Raw genomic sequence first — 21,568 nt, forward strand, 5'->3', positions numbered from 1 at the left:
AATATCTAAACAGATAACATTACAGACACCAATCTATTATAGACGTAAGTAAAAGGTAAGTGACATGGAATATTGGTGGACCAACAAAACTAACAAGAATTTTAAAATAAAATCATCAGCACTTCTGTTATCTAATCAAATGTTCTATTCTGTTTATAACCCAAAATGTTATTGTATGATGTTACCCATTAATTGGAATTGGAATATAAACACTTACACCAGTGATGTGAGAGCAGGGAGCTGACTGTGATGTTAACCCAAGGGATGAACAAGCAGGACTGACCACGTTCCACTGTCTCCATTGTACTAATATACTCAGAGCATGTAACTCTATCGATTTCATTGATAATAAAAGAAGAGAAACTGAATGAAAATATATTACGAGTTACCCAACAAGTATGAGAACAAACGGAAAAATATTATTGTTTTCACATCCTTTTCAACAATTCCTATTATCAAAAGGCTCATCAATATAGGGGAAGTATCCCATTGTATAATTGTGATGAATGAACACCCTTTTCAATGAATGTTACCAGAATAATAAAATGGACGTAATGAAAAAATCCTTATATGTAAATTAACTTTTTCCCCATTCATGTAAATATATACCCTGAAAGAATCCAGCCTGGAAATAACCTAATGAATCCAGCCTAATGAAAATATATTCATTCACAAAGCAATTGTATTCTCCAATAACAATAAACAATAACTGTTATTGGTATTCAAATATGGGGTGACAAAACATGTCTATAGCCAATCAGTCACTAAAGCGTATTATTGTGGAACACAATGCAATTATTTTTATTTTATTTTTTATGCTGATTGTCATTAAAACTAGTCTCAGAGACTAACCATTAATTTTCATTTTACATGAAATCCTACACTATCAAAAACTATAAACTTCAGTTCATCCATTGGTTACCCAAGTATAGTGAGGCCCACGTTATAATGGCAGTGTTTGATTAGCAATGGTATTGATATCCTTGTCTATCATTCAACAAAGCGGATAGTCCTATCTCTTTCTCGCTTTGCTCTGTTGCCAGATCGTCCTTTAACAATGTAGAACTAATAATTAATTAACAAAGTATTAAATCTTATTTATGGAAATTCATTATGAAATTATTGAAAAATATTATTTCTTGCTTAATAAAATATAATTGAATATTTTAAACGAGAATGATCCGTTAATATTACACCCTCAATAAACATCAGCTACCGTCTATAGAAGGCATTGCAGAGTATCAGCAACGTTTTCTTCTTTCTTTCTCCACTGCCATTATATCAAGATTGCTCAAGATTAACGACGAGTCTGAACAAAAAAGTAGTATTCTCGGCTTATTATGGCTACTTTCATTATGCTGAGGAAACCTCCCAGAACCCCTTTTAGGCCACTGTTCCAAAGTGCAAGAATTCTGACCCTTCCCTGTCTATACATACTCGAGGCTGCACTACATGGACTCAATCATAGAGCTTCCTGGGCTAGAGGATCGGATATACACGGGTACAACACGAGGTTTAGGAATGCTCTAAGACTAGATGCTCATAGAACGTATTTTTTTCAAGATCACATGAGAAGGAAAATATTGAACTCTTTTCCACCTGCTATATATGAAATTGACTCAGAAGTTTTGTTGAAGAGTAAGTTGAAGGACTGACTGATCGAAAAATCCTTTTAAAATGTAATTGAATTTTTTGAATTGAGAGGATTTTAAAATGATTTGATTCTTGTCATCGAGTTGAGTTATTTTTTGTCATTTTAATATATCAATATTTTTAACACAATTTAATGTACCAATGTAAATGTGACTATGTATTTGACTTGAGTCAATATTTTATTATTCTACAATGCATGACATCAATAAAATATTGAAAATAAATCGGCTACCTGTTGAATGTGTGAGTTTTGCTTTGGTTTAGAGTTGATTCAAGTGTACAAAATTAAGAGGTCATTCACCCCAAAGAACACAAAATCGACAATCTCAAGGTCAAATACTGATTTTAAAGGAGAAAACTGGAGCAAATTCATAGATTTAGGCTCAACTCACACTTACGCGACTCAGGTCGAGAAGAGACTCGACTCTTGTCGAGAGCATGTGTTTTCAAAATGGTGACGTCGCGAAGACTAGAATCGACTGGTCTGAGAGTCACCATTTAAAAACACTTACTTTCGATTAGAGTCGAGTCTCTTCTCGACGTGAGTCGCGTAAGTGTGAGTTGAGCCTAAGTGTTATTGATCCCATCTGTGATCGATCAGGCAGAAAAACACAAAGGGAGCTAGGCCAAAGACAAAAATCTGATTTTCGAAAAAGCACCTGTAAAAATGACTGTAAGGAATTTAAAACATGTTCACCATCTCATCAGATGGAGCAGGATGTGCCTCAAGTACTCCAACTATAAAAAATAGAAAAAATTCACAGTGGCCAAGCCAGAGGTAGAAAATTGTTTTTAAAAAAACACCTGTTGAATGTGCATGAAAGGTTCAGTAATTTATGACTATCAAGAAAAGTATCACTCAAAAATTGTGTAAAAATACGCAATGGTAACAGTAATGTACATTGTACATTTATCTAGTACCGTACTGTAGTGAAGTTTTTGAGAATACAAAATATCATTGAAAAACGGCTGTTGCACATAATCTGTAATTTTATTCAAGTTTTAACTTATCAACGTTGAAACTTGAACCAGTGGAAAGAAGATGAATTTACAGAAATATTTTTTTATATTTGTCTGGAAAATGACTATGGCATATTATTCAAAGAATTTTCAAATAATTTCTATTCTATCTTTGATCGATTATTCTATATGTTGCCGCATTTTATTGGCGTAAACATGCACTATACATACAATCTTTAGTTTTTGACGTTACTGTGCCTACTGCATCGAATATCTAACGTTGATTATTATCAATAATAGACTATGATAATAAATTCAGATAAATAATTTTATTATGAGACTACACAATCAAATTAAGTATGTTATTATTTTATTTGAATCTGAATAATGAGCTACAGTATTGTTCTAATAATAATTATTAGTACCGTATCTCGTATTTCAATACCGTATTATTTTTGTAAGAGTTATCCTCATACATGATTATGCTGGAGAATTACTACTGTGCATAGGCTTGACCTTTGTAGACTATTTTCTGTATTAATTTGTAAATGTTTTTCTCGATATTTAGTCCAGGCAACGAATGCTCAAATAAAAGTACCTATAGAGGGAAAAGTTTGGAACATAATTTTCAACTCCACAGCTCTTTTAAGGATAGTAAGAGGATTAACATATCGAAAGTCCTCACCCCTACCCCCTGTGCTAAAGGGGTGGGGTGGTTTGAAAGTACCATTTTTTCATTCTTCGCATATATCTCGGAAGCTATTCATCTTATGAACATTTGTATTCTGAGCATGTATAATTCGACTATTTCACGCATTCCCATACGACTGTTGCAGCAGTTTTAGTTTTGAGTGTCTCTGTTTGAAATATTATAGTGAGGTCCACGTTATAATATCAGTGGATACAGATAGAAGAACAACGTTGCCGGTCCTCTGTCTTGTCAATGACTTCTATAGACGGTAGCTGATACAGGTTCATTGATGTAATATTAACTGTTCATTCTCATTTCAAATAATCAATATTATATTATGATGATTTGAAAATGTTTATTTTTCTGTGAAAATCTAAAATTGAATCCTAACCCTCTTTAATCTCAAAATTGTTCCAGCAATCAGATTTTTTACTTAAATATGTGTGGTTTGGTAGGGAGTTTAGTAACACCCCCTGTGTTTAGTTCAGCAGATGTTCCAATAGGTACTCAATATGAATGTTCATACTGAAGCACACTGCCAATTTATGATGACAGTATAGTGTGATATTCGAAAAAAGTCACTTCTTGCAAATCTTGAGATTTGACACTCAAAACTAAAACTGCTGCAAAAGTCGTATGGGAATGCGTGAATAGTCGAATTATACATGAAATGAAAGATCGCATGAGATGCTCTACAATCTCGTAATCAGCACATTTTTGTTCCATCAATTGTTGAAAAGTTATAAGACTTGAAAGAGCGGAAAAATGTAAGAAAAACTGGTTTTTCGAGAATGCATCACTTTAGAACATGAATATCTCGAAAAGTATCGGATTTATCAAAAACCTCCACCAGAAAAATTTGTAGGAAATTTATTAAGCTTCATTTTTATGTAGTTTATGTCAATAGAACATATTGTTTTCAAGATATAAACATGTTAGTAATGAGTGGAAAATGCAACTTTCAAACCACCCACCTTCATCCCTTCAGCACATGATGTAGGGGTTGAGATTTTTGATATGCTCACCTCCAAACTAGTCTCAACAAAGTTGCAAATTCTAAAATTGTGTTCCAAACATTCCATCCAAATTCCATTGTCAACTGATCTATTGTTGCTGAACAGAAATTGAACAGATTGTTGGTTTGTAGGCTTCAATTTTGCACAGAATACAAATGTTAATAAGATTCATAGTTTTCAAGATATATGCGAAAAATGAAAAAATGTTACTTTCAACCACCCCCACCCCTTAAGCACAGGGGTTGGGGGTGAGGACTTTTGATATGCTAATCCTCTTACTATCCTTAAAAGAGCTGTGGAGTTGAAAATTGTGTTCCAAACTTTTCCCTCTATAATATTTCATTGACTGGACTAATTTGTTATTTTTTGTTGTATATTTAAAGATGAAATAGGCCTGCATGAATTTTATTAAATTGTTTTATTCCATTCCTTTGTATAATCATATTTGTTTTTGTTTTTCTGTAAATAATTGAAGGATGATTGAAATATCTAATGTGCAATACATACTTTATCGAAGCTCTGAGTGAACATGTTCCAAATGAGTTGATTCTGGTGCGATGTTCCTGTTCTGTCCTGTACTCCCCCTCTCACTTCTGGTATGTGCAGCACATTTCTCAAAAGCAGCAGACAATTGTTTATTATCTCGCAATCGTTTTTCTTAATTTCTTCTTCCTGTTGAGAAGAAACCCATGTGATAAATTCATAATTTTCATAGTTAATCATTATTTTACAGTTTTAAGTGATTAGTGAGTGTTATTTTGTTATTCAATTTGGTTTGTAAACAATCTAAATCAGAACTTTTCTGTTTTCAAATCTTTGGACTGAAAATTTGACCTGAATTCAAGTGTATGAAACATAACCTACTTTTTGGACTATAGTGTATAAATCAAAATTCGGGGAAGAAACAGTTTTGGGCTGTGCCTGTTAGTCCTTCCCCAATTATTTTAAAGAATTGTCTCCTGTTTATCAATAAATAACGAGCGAAGCTCGGTGCCCCGATATTTAATATTGAAGTAAATAATAGAATATTGTTGCCAAACTCACATTACTATAGTGAGGTCTACGTTATAATGACAGTGTTTGATAAGCAATGGTACCGGTATTGCTATCCTTGTCTGTCAATCAATAAATCGGATAGCGCTATCTCTCTCTCGTTTTGCTCTGTTGCCAGATCGGCTTTTAACAAGAATTAATAATTAACAAAATATTTCATCTTAATTATGAGAATTCACTACGAAATAAAATTATTGAAAAATATAATGTATTGCTTGATGTATTGCTTTGAAATCTATGTATCCAAATGGATACAACATCAAACCAAGGGATGATTATTTTAAACTAGAATGAACAATTAATATTACATTAATAAACCTGAATTAGCTACCGTCAAGAAGGCATTGACAAGACAGTGAGGATCGGTAACGTTGTTCTTCTATCTTTCTCCACTGCCATTATAACGTGAACCTCACTATAATGAATGTTAAAGGTATTGACATTAGTTTAATAAATATTGTTAATGTGAGTGATTAGTTGATAGCTGTTAAGCTTTATATCATAATCATAGCTTTGAGCTTTATTGATGTTACTTGTGAATTTCGCAACAATGTTCCTTCTCGATACCTCGAGATGATCATGAGATTAGATGCTCATTTATAGCACTCACAAAATTCAATTTTTGAGAAATGTTTATTTATCTATTTACATTATCTTTGAAGGCAACAGATCAACAACTGTAATATAGGTGCTTATGAAACTGCCTCATTAACGTAACTTGAAAAAAATGACATTTAGTAACTGCTATTCATAACTTTTTAAATGTAATAGGGAGAGAAACTTCAATAAAGAAAACACAATTAAAAATAATAACCTTATACAGTAAAATGCAATATTCTTTGTAGTTTAGTCTCTATTGATACACCTAGAATGATATTGTCTGGATTTCAGAATCTTCTTCAAAATGTTATTGACAGAAAAATGATAATGATAGAATAGACAGAGAAAGGAATAATAATTATACCAGAGCCCCGTTTTTACGAATTCCAATGAATCAAGAAAAAGTTGTTGTACCGTGGTATTTTTTGTTGGGCGGCTACTTCTGAATTGACTTTTATGGACGAGTAAGTGCTACAGAGATCAAAATAAATACTTAATATGGAGATTGTATGGGGGTTCGTTATACCGGTGTTCCTCTGCACCCAAATGTCACTTACTTTGTCGAGAAGACTTTTGATAAAATCGAGAAGGCATCTGGTCGTTCTTGAATCTATAAACGCTTCTTTGCACGACGTGAGAAGCCAGTTCAAATCGAAAATCACACTGCGACCATGATCAGTCCTGAGAGATACATCTATATCCATGAGACATTCCACAGGGATTGTGAGGTTGCAGAGAACCCTGTGTGGAGAAAGATCAATTAGCACCAACAATCTTATAGTCATGAAACAAAAAATCCTACAATTTATAATTTTTCCAGTGGAACTTATTTGGACTTTTAAACTTATTCATCATCACAAGGTTTGTCAAATATTATAAGATTTAAGGAGTTATAATCATTTGATATTAAAAGTTTGTTTCATGTTTTTACGAAAGTTTTACTATCAATCTATCTAAATTCGAAATTGTTTGTTTTATTCTAATTTATATTTTCAGATTGTGATTTGGTGTAGAAATTGTAACCTATGTATAATACTTGGACAATTTGAATCTAAATTAGGAAATTGAAGAAGTTTTGGGCAATAGCCGGTTTTTTTTCATTTCCGATCATTGTATTTTTTGTGCTAACCTAATAAATCTAGATCTATTATATTTGTGAGGGTATGTTTGATCATTATATCAAATTACCTCATAATATTGTCAATATTATTGATTCATATAGCAGCCCTCAACCCTCAACCTCAATTACTGCATGGTAGATTAGTAAAAATATTTCTTCAGAGAACTCTGATCCACTCACATTTGAATTATTCCTATATAAAATCAACATGGAGCATTAAAATAGCCTTAAGGAGATATGAAATATTCAATATTCTCTAGAAGTATTAAAGATATAAAACGATTATTCAACTGCCAGTGAATAAATGCATAGTAATTGAAGAGAATCGTTTCAATGCTATTGTCAACAGACCCGGGATTGTGGGGTTTCCAGAGACTTCATATAATAAAGAAAAGTTGACATATAGTATAAGCGCATCAAGAGAAAGGCTTGGGATTGCGGACTGTCCAGGGACTTTCTCGTGATTAGCTTACTATACCGTATATGTCAACTATTCTTTATAATGTATTCAAGTTAGTTTCAGTGATTATATTTTTATTTCGATATTAAGATGTCAATCTGGTTTGTGAATTATTGTGTAGTGTGTATTCTGCATTGTTTAATTATTTTTAATGAATGATTTTATAGCAACTAAACGAATCTGAGTTCTGGAAATTCTCAACAACTGCGAATGTTGAGATCAGTATTATTGATATCTGATCATTAATATAATTAATACCAATATTGCTCCAACACATGAATATGTTTGTTAATAGGCTATAATGATGAACATTTAATATGAGTTGATATGGCATATATTATAAAGATACTTACAAATTTATATGTAGTCATGGAAATATTGAATTGATGAAGAAAGTAAAATATAACCATACAAATAAACTACTGAACTTACTTAATGATCAAGTCGAACACATCTTTATCTTGAATGTTGCACATCAATGGAATAATATCCTAGAAAAAAGTACATTAAAGTATTAGTTGTAAAGTTGGTATGAAATGTATGATCCATATTCTATACTACTACCGGTATACTATTAATACGACCATCGACTATGCTATTCGTAGCTCATTCGTCATAAAATAAATTAGTAGAATATTAGGTTTTATAGCCTACCTCTTTGAATCCAGTTAGCAATTATTTCAATAAAATTGTTACCGAGACTAAAATTAAGGGTTATCAACTGTATGAAGATGAACAACTTGAGCTAATGAAAATGAATGTACGGTACCTATCAACTTACAATTTGGAAGAGGCTCCTTCAAATATCAACTTGGTTAAATTGAAATATAATAATTTAGTAAGCAAATTCAAGAGAAATAGATTGAATTGGACCAATAATAAAAAATGCCTACTTTGACTGGATTCAGTACCTATTATTGTGTAAAGAAAATTGTAGATGACTCATAAACAGTGTGTATTCATTCATTCCTTGTCATATAATAAATATTTATTTTGAAAAGATCAAATACCACGTAAAAAGGTATTATTTATATTGTACATTTATATAAAATTGAATTAGTTTGAAATACTATAATGTAGATAGAGAATAATTTATACTGTATATTTCTTTTATAGCTTAAATAAGGTATGTTTCAGTGGTAACTAAAGTATGAAGTTCATTTGTACATTGAGACTCATCTGTTAAAAAGGACTTTGAATAAGTTTTTATATTTTAAATACATGCAGGAGTGAGTTTTTCTTGATTCCTTATTCAAAATATTGGTGGCAGAATAAAACTATTCACCTTTTTAACTCCTTGAGACAATCCTATCGCCCTCCTGTATGTTCTCAACACACAGTCCTCTGTCAGTATTCGATGTAAGATACGTTCCAGGTGATCTGAAAAAATATTTTTCAATCAATTTTCTAAACCATTTATACTCACCATTTCAATATACATCCACATGTAAGCCGGCCTGCGTATCTTGTACTTGTAAGTAATGTGTAAAGGTGCGTACAGACTTTCGCTCTGCTCCGCAATCGAACGTCACTTGAGCAGATCAATTGATGATCGACCGGGGAGCAAGAGTGGAACGCGAGAAGAGCTAACATCTCCCGTAACGTTCATGATCGGAGCGATTGCGGAGCGAAGGCGGAGCGTGTTGGAGGCGCGTATATCTATACGCACCTTTATTGTTAGCATTTAATGTAGAAGAACGTTTCATTTATTTAATCAGAATCAGAAATACCTACTTTCAGGTGTACTGAAGGAATTCAATATATATTATTGTGAAGAACGTTAATCACCACATACTACACATTTTTTGTCACAATTACAAGAAAATCAGATAATAGTAGGCTACTTGTGGGTAAATATCAGATTATTTATTTATTTAATTAACAATTACAAATCATAATTATAATATATAATACGGTATGATTGGGAGAAGATAACAGGCATAGCCCAAAACTGTCTTCACCCAAATAGAACTTTCAAATAAGAATGAGGTTAAGATTTCACTTTTCACTTCAAAAAGTCCAATTTCCACTTCAAAACTAATGACTGAACTAAAAATTTTAATTTGGATTATGGTGATTCATCGATCAATGCACGAGTATTAAGTTGTGGTATAAATTAATAGTAGGCCTACACATCAGCAGAAGAATGAACGGTAGCTTTATCAAGAGGGAGAGTAGTGATACTGGATGTAGACTTACCGGTGCACTGTACACTCCACACTGTACAAATAATACTTAATTAAGCAACACGACTTGAGATTGCCAAGGAAGGAGCATGAAGGAAAATAAGTGTCGAAAATTCCTGGACTATAAATGAGGTCAAACTGTCCAAGTGACTAGCTCCGCCAAAATGGATTAGGTTTCAGGATTGATAAATTATGATTCATGAATTGTGAATGATACGCACCTTTACAATCCAAATTCGGCTCGAAGACGTCGCCATTCCTGGTCCCCAATGAGGAAAATGTCGAGTTCAGCTCACTGCTCGTTACAGCCCACTCCATTTTTTAAATCTGCAACAAAAAATTAAATTCAATCACATTTTTCAAATGTTGTGGAGTTGGGGTACATATTACTAGCTAGGAATTAGGGTTCTTGCTAGATTTGCTAGCAACTAGTTTTCAGGTTTCAACCCTTTAATTGAACAGTAACGGACATATGCAGACAGACGGCGGAAAAACTTCTCCCCAGATGTCCGAATGTTGAAAACTCACACAGACGTCCGTTTTTATGCATATTATGTCAGCACGCAGACTTTTTATTTTTTTCCTCCGTCTGTCTACTGCAGCTATGTGCGTTCGCCTACACACTTTGACAGCAGCGGTACAAAAACAACTTTTCGTAGTTCATCTTTTTCTAACTCTACTTTTAATCCAATTAACAAGAAGAAGTCAATATTGTATTTTAAAACTTAGACCGGGTTGCACAAAAGCCGGTTGAATTTTAACTGTGATTAATTCCACGAGAACCAATCAGAGAAGGTTTTTTTTCAAAGGCGGCTTCTCTAATTGGTTCTCGTGGAATTAAACATGATTAAAATTTAACCACCTTTAGTGCAACCGGCACTAAAACTATCAAACCATATGGAAAGCCTATTCAACAATTTTAATTACAAATACTTTAATTCAATTGCATTAGCATAAAGTTTAACGTTAAGTAGTTATGAAGGTATACAAACCTTAAACAAATAAAATCGAATGAAAGTTTTGGCCTACTCCGCTAAAAATAGATTATTAAATGATGCTTCCCGCGCCTTAAGAAGTTTGGTACCGAACTAAATATGTGTAGGTCCTTTCCATAATACCACATCGACTAAATTTATTTAATTCAATAAATTCTACAAATTAATACTTGGCAAATTCATCAGAAAATTTGCTATATCATAAGCTATTATACATCAATGTATAGACCAGCATTTATTTGGATCTACATAATCAAATTTGATCTAATATAATTTATTCTAATCTAAGGTATCAATGGGAAAGTCTACAGGTTTTTCATAGAAAATCATCTTTTATAATTTTCCACTTGGACTACTGTAGCTTGAAATTTAAAAGGCGAAGAAGAAAGAATATCACAATTTCATTTGTGTTTTTGAGCTGGACTATGTGAGTGGGAGGTTAGATATAGTTGCACAATTCTGTTGTGGCGGAGGGGGTTGGAAATGTATACGTCAAGCCGCTTGCGACGACAACTAATTGGGCACCTTCTGCCTTGTGAATGTCTTTCACGTGTTTATTCAAAGTCTGCCTCACGTGCCTACTAAGCTCAGCTATTTTATCTCGACTCCGTGCAGCGCTGAAATTGATCATTACCGGAGGTTTGTTGTCCGATAGACTCCAACTTTCTTTCTCTTTATATTATTTCTCCCTTGCTTTTTTCTTCTCGAACTGGAATGACTCTCTCCTTCTCGACTTTCTTAGATTTATTGTTCTGTTCGAAACTTGATTTTATTTCCTTAATAATATTATAATAGCAATCACTTCCCTCCACTGACTCCCTCTAATATTTTTGTTCATTCTGTTTGAATTTTCAATGTTCTTTTCAGAACAAAACACTTCAAGATTCTCGTTTTCAGTTCACACAAAGCCGCTTGAAAAGTTGGCAAAGAGAAAATTCATTTAGTGAAACCCTTCAACAGGCTTCTTGATATTGATCCACGTTCTATTAAAAATAATAGCGCGTGAAAACAAGTATCAAGGTCCTTTCACTTTTATCACTACCATGTTTCAGTTATGCTAAGTTGTAGAAGATTTATATTTCAGAGGACTTTAAGTATTACAAGGTTTTTACGGGAAGAGTATATGATATTGCAAACATTCATTCAACTTTCGCAACAGAAAACTCAACTATCTTATTCCTGTTGTAGAAATAGAACATGGTGGTCCATGATTATAATGAGACTGGTTCCAGTTCTATGCTAAGATAAGCTGTGTACTTAAATACAGCCGAATAGTGTTCCATATGAGAATCCTATACTATTAAACGAGCAATTTCTGTTTATATGTTTTTATGTTTATATTTATAACTGTAAGTGACTGGATCTCGAAAACGGCTCTAACGATTCACACGAAATTTGGTACAAAGTAGGTTTATGATATGAAAATTCGATTGCACTAAGTCTCATCCCTAGGAAAACTCGCTGAACGACATTGAAAGGATAATTCATCCTTGGAAAAACAGCTGAGACTTTCGTCGTCTGTGGATAATGGAAGTGAGTTGTGATGATGGGTTGTGATAGTGAAATGAAATAAATACCGTACTACGTAGTAAATACACGTAAATACTAAATGAAGCATATTCTATGAATCAGGAACTGGAGATTCATCCAATAACGATCCATTCATCCAATCAATTCGCAGCCACATAAAACATCTACGGTATACATAAGGTAAACATCGAGTGAGATTTGAACAATTGATGTCCATTCTTGAAAACAATATAATATCCTTTGGAACAACACTTTACTGTATAGATAGCCCAGAACCCCTATACAGAAAGAGACAGGAAGTCGGAGAGAGCATAACTGTATAAGAAATACTAGATTACTTTATTAATCTTGTGAGTGAGAGAGAAAGAGAGGGAGAGATTGATTGAGTTATGCAAACAGGGCTGGCTTTGGCCGCCCTTTGGGTCATAATTTGCATGATCTGCTTTGTTAGCTGCACACGCCGAACTCATTTCGGCTCCATGCTGTGGAACGTGAACGAAGAGCGAATGAAGGCTGTTTCAGATATTTATTTATTCACTAACTATGAAAACACATAATCATAGAATGGTTTGAGTACTTAAATATCACATCATAAAATATCATCTTGCATAAAATATCACAAAGAGTGATGTGAGTACACCATGCAATAATTATAGAATATACATTCGATAGTATATGCTAATATGAAATCTATTCCAATAGGGCAAATCAATCAGAAAACATATAATGTGAATATATTCAATGGAATAAGCATATACCGTCAGACCAATATGAAATCAATTATACTGAATACACCAGCATAAATAAAAATCACCAGTATAAATTAGGCTACCATAAATAAAATACCATATGAATTTATTCAATGGAATACAAAAGCATCCCTATATATACCAAAAATACCAATTCAAAAGTCCTATCAGATGAAATTATACCATGTTAATGTATTTAGAGAAATAAACATGAAGCTTCATAACAGTAGAACCATTTTGATGTTATTTTGATATTTATCTACTCAATCTAATAATAGGCTAATCGATTTAATACTCGATCAATAACTTCACTAGGTGGTAAACTTGGGTCCTAAAACCTAGGAGTATAATACAGTAGAGAGTAATGGAATCCTAATGGGTAAATTATAAAAGTCAAAAATTGCGTTGTAGAAAACGATCTCAACCAATTTATTGTCGTCGTGAAAGTGTGATGTCCAGTAACGACAATAAAGATGGGATATTTTTCGACAGTATTCTGTTAGTCATAAATTAGAATTCTTCAATTACAATGGAGATTATATTATGATTTTATTTCGTACTACACATTACACATGCTCTGCTAAAGTAATTGAGGAAACCAACTCAGCCAGCCCAATTGGGAATAGCTTTGAATTGCACAAAAATACTTTGAAAAGTTTTCATAAAATAAAGTAAGCCTAGATGACATATTTTTCATCTGCCAAATATTATTTATAAGATATATTCAATTTAAGATATATCCAATAATGCTCATAAAATTTTACGTGCCTGCCAATTTAAAATTATATTACCTATATATGAAAAATTGCTGTAACTGTTGGAAATCAAACGAATGAATAAATGAATAATAAAATAAATAAATAAGATCTTCTTCAACCGAGTACAATACTACAATTGAAAGTAATTAAAAACATCATACATATACAGGAATAAAGCGATTCAGAAGTATATAGCAGTATTAGCTGCCATTGCATCTTGCATAAAAAATATATGCAAAGAGCTGAATAGCAGCTAACAACCTACGCAAAAAGAGAGAGAACATCATGTAGGTACTTCAGATGTGGAAAATAACGTACCGTACATCGAGAAAGGTTGAATACAGCAGAACCAAGTGTATGGAATAATTATTTTTCAACTGGATAAATAATAAGCTGTTGTATGAGAACAGAAACTAGTTAGCCTTCACAAGGAGTATTTACAGCTTTTTTATAACTGTTGTTGTAGAATCTCATGTTCTATATCTGTATGATCAAGAATTGCATTTCACATGAAGGCGAAAGTGTATCGCATTCCACTACACTATCTGAGCGAATCAAATACGGTAGGTAACTGAAATAAAAATTAATGGAAACATTATAATGCTGATTGATCGATATAATTTCAGGTTATCCTTTCAAAGCTGCCTTTTAATTTTTTTGAAAGAAATTGAATTTTACAGTATTATTTAATTTAGAGATGAGTGGATGAACATTATTTAAACTATTTTTGACTCTTACCAAAGAGAATCGGTACGTTTTTTGGACCCATTTAATTGTTTGAGTTCCTACTTAGTTCTCTAAACTGCCATATTCTTAACTATCGAATAAGAAGCTCGCTTAAATGAGTATCAATTATTATTATATTACATTATAAAATATTTTATAATATGCAATTGTTTTCACATCAAATATTATGATTATTGCAACTATTGTATAGAGCTACGCTTAGAAGTAATTTGAGAGTAAAATAATCAAAAAGAGAGAAAAATAAAATCAAAAATCAACAATCTTCATGAGGAGTTTTCAATTGTAAAACCAAATTCTAATAAGAATTAACTGACAAATAGATTGGGTAGGTAAAGCCAGTAGAACATCTCTTAGATTAGTCTTTTAAAGATTTTGAGTTATAATCTTTTGAATACTACTCTAATTGCAAAATTTTAAAACAATTTCAACAAACATTATGAAAATTTGTTTAATTTTAAAATGCGTTTTTAAGTATCGACATTCACTCAATAATGGGGAAAATATTAATTAGAAACAGATTGAGCAAGTAGAGTATATGATCATAGGGACCGTGGACCGAATAAACATATTTACATACACAAGCACACTCTCATATTATATACACAATATGCTTATTCAATTATCAAATGAAGCTTGAATATGCGTGTCACTATATTGACATCATCAATACACAGTACTAAAAATAAAACAATTGAATTGAATGTTGACAAACCATCCAAAATTATTTAATAAAGAAGATGAATGAGATAGAAATGGATAATGAATAGGTAGCTTATTTCCACCCTTGCTATAATTGAATCGGTTCTCCATTGTCAACACAATAACTCTCCCCTCCGCTCAAAATAAAAAATAATTTGGAACAACAGATTAGTCCTTAGACACTGTTTTCAACCCCCATTTATAAAAATAGCAACCATTTCATTTATCAATAGCAGCAATATTCAATAATAGGCTTTGAACAATACAATTTCCTCTGATAGCATACTGATTCACATCAAACGCAGAGGCGATTTCTGGATTGCTCCCATTTAGAAATACACGGAAAAATGCTTTATTTCTCCGCCGGAATCAGTCAACCAGCCCTTCATACCTACATCAATGACACGTCATGGCACGTCACTACCAATCTGTAGGGCGTTGCATAACGATTCTGCCGGCCAGTAAATTATTTATGAAACACTTCGTTGTATTAATAATCCGGAGAAAAATAATACATTCTGATTCCGTTCAAAATATGGTTTCTAGAAAGAATCTACTCATTCATCAATGACAATCTTTTTAGGAATAACTTTTATTCGATGTGTTGCACAAACAACGTTATCAGGATTTAATCACAGTTTACTCAAGAGAAATTATCTCTGTTTGACCCTAGTCTTCTAAATTCTCTGGTCTCAAGTTTCAGTGCATCAGGTCTTAAGTACAGATGAGGCAGGATACAGGATTCCTCAATAAAAAAAAAACGCATTTACATGAATTCAATAAACAAAGTGACACAACAGTATTAAGCTTTAAGCTACGGCAGTGGTTCCCAAACTTCTATGTTTGGCGACCAACCTTACATTTTTCAGCTTCGACCCATTAATTTCCCCCTCCCCTTTTCAAGAGTACGCAGTAGCAGTCGGCTTGATCTTTTGATCTTTTTAAACACACATAGCGCCCTTTTTCATGGATAAATATTCACGTTCTATGAATATTCATTGGAATGATTAGCCTAATAATTCTCTAGGGCAACTGATTTCTACTTTTTCAAATAATCTAACAATTGACCGAAAATAAATCACTCCAAGATTCAAAAATTTTAAAAATATTTTCAGAAGGAATATTTCAAATTTGAGAAAACAATACTGCCCTGCTACATTAAATAGTCTACCACATCCAATACCGGCCAGGTTAGCCGCGACGACTCAATGCGCACTCAATGTTGGTTCGAATCCCGCTGGTAGACATGGACGTTTGATCATCCCATCAATCACCTACGCACTTCCCATTTTTACTCACGCACAAGTAAAAAGCTCATATTTGCATCATCCGCATTGGAAAAGATGGATTTTTTCAAGAAGATCCGATGAAAACTGTGATGTGTCCTCAAAAGAATGCATGATTGAGTGTTTTTACATTGATCCCTTATTGTGATTTGGCTGACTTATACTGCGCGCTCTTGATTGAATTGATTTGATGGACATTTGAAGCTGCGTACACACTTGAGCGCCAGGAACACAGCACTCATTTCACTTTCCATCAGCTGATTCTGTTTATTATATATACAGAAACCGTAGGTTATAGATATAATAAGCGTAGCATATGCTGATAAAAAGTGGAATGCGCGTGTTCGTGGCGCTCAAGTCTATATATGAACCTTTATGATTAAATTATTTTTCAAGATATTTTTTCTCGTTCCGCTCCGTGTTTCGGATGGACACGTTAAGTTGTCGGTTCCGGCTGTCTAAAAACAGTTGTTGGGTTATGTGAGAGGCCCTGAGATTGATTAGGTGCGACCTGAAAACTCGACAGCAGATCTGAGACACCCAGGTCACTATTATCATTTTATTATTACATATGCTATTATTATACTCTCACATATGACTATGGCCCGTTTGCGGACTAAGGCCTGGTGGTGTCAAAGGTGAGCCCCACTTTGGGATCTCATGGCAGGGAAGTTGTTACTGAATTTAATCAGCTCGTGGCTTAAACTCAAAAACGGCTTATAACAAACGAGATTTAAAACGGATTTAAACCAGTTTAAAATAAAATTTAGTTTAAACTGTCACTGGGCAAACGGCCCCAAGAGAAACTTCCACAACTGTAGTGAGATCCACGTTATAATGGCAGTGAAGAATGATAGGAGAACAGAATTGCCGATTCTGTCTTGCCACTGCCTTCTATAGGATATAACTGATACCGGTGTATGTGATGAATGTAACTGTTCTTGCTTGTAAAGAATTATCAAGCTTGCTTGTTATAATTCGTCAAGAAAATACATATTTCAATGACTTGAAATATATATTTCAATCATTTTAAAAATGGCAATCGAAGCCTACTAATTTTTACAACTACAAACTACATAATTATATATAGAACCAGCCCCAGCAGATTGAAATTGCGACATTCAAGGTAGCCATTCAGGCTGTATAAATCAACTTTCAACTTGTTGTATAGTCTTAATCATCTGTAAGTTTTAGACGGGGTTATACTAAACCATGTCTATATAACCATTTCAATTCGATGATGGAAATATATCTTTCCAAAATTTTAAAACACTGCATTTCAAAGCCTACCCAAAGCACAGGAGAGGGGAAAATATTCTATTGTTTTTTCCTCTCTGTGTCCAAAGTTGGCTAACATTTTCTATGCCTTTTCTAAGAGTACTGACTTTTGAGTAGAACGACTTGAATTGTCACAAAACCAGCCATATAGTATATTTTAGAGAATTATCAAATAATAATTCCTAGTAAACCTCTCACTGGCTTTGAACTTAACAGAGTTTACAATTTTGCTGGAACTAGTTTATAAATTTCTCTAATGGATAAGAATGCTTGTTGTATTTCGAAATCGATTTATTCAATGATGGATATCTACAGTACCAAAATACCATTTTCATTCCAAAACAGGAAATTCTAATTCTTGTTGGATTCTATCATTTTATTTTTAAAATGATAGAAATCTTTAAATTTACAAATAATGTGACTTTTCTTTGATGGTGACGATTATTCATTACCACCACCCTTCTCCTCTTCTATACATCATACAGGTTGTTTTTTTTCCTTGCTGAGGGTGATGCTCACATGAGATCTAGGCTTGTGCGTGGGTAAGTGAGGCGGATGATAATGGAAGATGAATAGATCTACAGTTTTAGATGGGTTCTGAACCACCGGGAAGCGATACTCATTAATACTTATAACGCAACCACTCCCAAATTTTATGTGAAGATGGTTATTAAGGTATGTAGCCTGAATACAGAGTGATTGAGAAGTCACTTGATCCAAACCTTAACCATTTTTGATTTTTTTTGTGCATCAGTTAGTTATAGCACACTTCATTGTCACCTAAATAGAGCAGCTTAAACTTTTTTCTCAGATTAAATACGTTGGATCAGGAAATAATAGCTCTATCTATTCTCTCTATCTCCTTAATCACATAAAAATCACTAATCAATAATGTACCTTCTCACAATAAAAACTTTCTTCCTGCTCAGCATAATTGGCTTCATTACTTGAGAAGTAGGATGGATACTTTGCAATTGTTCACTGCATGCAATCCTGCTCTTACCCTTTTCAATGCCTCCCCAAATTACTAAAATAATGTCAAAACAATCGCTCCTAAGTGTCTCTTGACTCCGCGACCATTGTAGTACTCGTTGCAACTCAAATCCCGATTTTATTCTTATGAATTAGTGTATATGAAGAGGAAGGAAGACGTGCTCCATTCCAATTACATGTTTTCTTCTTCTCTATTATTCAAAACAATAATTGTTGAAACTAGCTATGATAATATTATGAACACTAGGCCTAAATTTATTACTACTTCCAGTATAGGCGATTAAGAATATTATCATTGCCAAGACAAATCAATCAAGTTATATCTGCTAATGTTGTTTGTAAATATTCTAACACCATTGCTTGAAATCAAGAGTACGGTACATGCAATCCTGAATTGAAAATTAAGTGTATATATCTTTCAGTTATATCTCTATATCTACTGTATTTATATATATTTCATATCTCGTCATTTATCTTGAGAACCGAAAACAAGTTGTCAAGATAAAAGGAGCAAGTTCTCAGATCAGAGATATCAACCATGGAGTGCCACAGGGATCTGTATTGGGCCCACTGCTGTTATATTACTAACAAATGAGCTTCCATCACACCATCCAATGACCATACTATTCGGGGATGATACGACAGTTATCCCAAGAGGAAGAAGAAGCCACCTAGTTCATGCAAGAAATTAAATTCTCACCCGGGAGGCAAAGGGATGGTTCCTGACAAATCGACTGAAACTAAATGAGGACATAACTAAAATTCTCGTTTGCTATTTAAAAAATGAAGTTTGGAATGATGAAAATGAACCAGTAAAATTATTGGATTCTGATTGAGCTTCCACATAGCAACACTTGTTCAGCTTCCCAAGTCTGTGAAGGATGCTGAAAAAATAATGTTCAACCGCATGATAAAGGAGCGACTGGCGGAACGGTCCATCATCTATGTGCAGACGGAAGTGGAGGATTAGCCTCTATTCTCCAAAGAGGTCCATGGTCTCACCAGAATCTGAGGGGAGTTACCCCTAGTCTTCCTTGACACAGTCTGTCTAGTTATCCCAGACAACGAAGAATGATTCATGTATCAAGTACGGTAAGTATAAGTATCAAGTATGCATACTCACACCGTTTACATCTGTTGCATTTAGAGCATTAAGTTGCATTATTGTTTGAGCGGTAAGTATAGAAAATGGAAAAAAATATTTTACTGTAAAAAATTACTTTAGGGCTGTTTTGAGACTAGCCTACTTACATATTTAACATGATTTTACCTTTTGCTCAAACTGAGGGGACATGTGACGGAGGTATATCTGGTCATGGTGTATCATGCACTTTACCACTGCCATATCTCCTACGGTCTACTCACATGGGGTAACTCAACCAAGGTTGTGGACATACTGAAGCTGCAAAAACGGGCCGCCAGGATCAATACTGGAAGCGAACACTGTGCTATGCTGGGTATTCTAACAGTAATCAGCCTCTTCCTCCTTCTCTGCCTCATGTACGTGAAGAAGAATCAACAAAATTTGTTGACTCGAACTGATGTGCATCACGACAACACCAGGCATCGAGAGCTGTTTGACTAAGGCATCGAGATCGCGGGTATGCTATAGGAGTTCAGCGCTACGCTACTTCAACAGGCTGCCTGCAGGAGTGAAGCAGTTGGACCTTAGCGTGTTGTGACCGGTTTCCTGAGAACCAGGGCTTATTACGATGTCCAGGAATATGTGAATGATAACCTGTCTCAGGTTATCAGACTAAAGTGCCATTATGTTAAAGATCAAGGACTCATAACTTATGATAATTTTTTCAATCTAAACTTGATTACTGCCATCTTGATCAATTTAGTGTTTTTTGTTATTTATTTTTATTGTTGACATGACGCCATCGGTCCTACAAGTGTGGTTAATGGATGAAGAAGAAGATATAAGGTATGTGATTAATAACACAGTCTCTTCTATTGTAGGGGCTTCTTTATTAAAATGAATAAAAACACTATAAAATAAAACATATAGTACCATTTTTATTGAAACAATTTTAAACATTTCAACGACTAGTTTCGACCTACTTTGGCCATTTTCAAGTTGAAATGCTTTAATTTATTTTTTAATATTTAATTTTAAAAATTTAACTTGAAAATTGTCATAGTAGGTCGATACTAGTCGCTAAAAGGTTTTTAAAGTTTTTAATAAAAAGGGTACTACATGTTCTATATTGTTTTTATTAATAATAGTACAGATACATATTAGGCCCTATATTTCCATAATATTAGGTACTTAACTTACATAACTTATTATAAAAGCCCTACAAGTTGTTTCAAGTATTTAGGTGATAACTTGAATTTTTATTAGAGGTATTCAATCTCTAAATACCTACATTATACGACACAGTACATGTTTTATTACTTGATAATTATTAAATATTACAATGATTGAAATTATTGTAATATAGGTCAAAACATGAAAGTTGAAATAACTTCAGGCCTACCTTAAAAAATTTCTTCAATCTCTTGACAGCAATCCAAATTTGGTTAAGATGAAAAGATAACCATAACCATAATGACTAAAACGTAAACCAAGCATTACTTTAATTAATGATCACAAATAAATATTGTTTAAAAATTAATTGACACAGAGCAAAACACCAACGCTAGTACACAAATCCAATGATTCAATGCCGAAAGCACAGCGCTCACGTTTCAAAATAACGTGACAAAAACAGCTGCTCACTGTCATACGCGCATCGTCTGTAAGCTCTACGTTACGTTGTAAACAATGCTGCTTCAATGATGAGAT

The 21,568-nt window shown here is 33.4% G+C and overlaps 1 protein-coding gene across 1 annotated transcript in view; it reads right to left on the reverse strand.

Moving 5' to 3' along the window:
• The window catches only part of LOC111059901 (protein timeless), a 56,442-nt gene extending 34,937 nt beyond the window's left edge, over nucleotides 1-21,505 (reverse strand). The window contains exons 1-6 of the mRNA XM_039422729.1: nucleotides 21,261-21,505; nucleotides 9,961-10,066; nucleotides 8,839-8,933; nucleotides 7,986-8,044; nucleotides 6,531-6,714; nucleotides 4,828-4,992 (exon numbers count right to left, since the gene is read on the reverse strand). Coding sequence (XP_039278663.1) covers nucleotides 4,828-4,992; nucleotides 6,531-6,714; nucleotides 7,986-8,044; nucleotides 8,839-8,933; nucleotides 9,961-10,057 — 600 coding nt within the window. The 5' untranslated portion in view covers nucleotides 10,058-10,066; nucleotides 21,261-21,505. The remainder of the gene's footprint in view (nucleotides 1-4,827; nucleotides 4,993-6,530; nucleotides 6,715-7,985; nucleotides 8,045-8,838; nucleotides 8,934-9,960; nucleotides 10,067-21,260) is intronic.
• Nucleotides 21,506-21,568: the final 63 nt, after the last annotated feature.

Source organism: Nilaparvata lugens, chromosome 3 (genome assembly GCF_014356525.2).
Source record: "Nilaparvata lugens isolate BPH chromosome 3, ASM1435652v1, whole genome shotgun sequence".
Classification (NCBI taxonomy): Eukaryota; Metazoa; Arthropoda; class Insecta; order Hemiptera; family Delphacidae; genus Nilaparvata; species Nilaparvata lugens.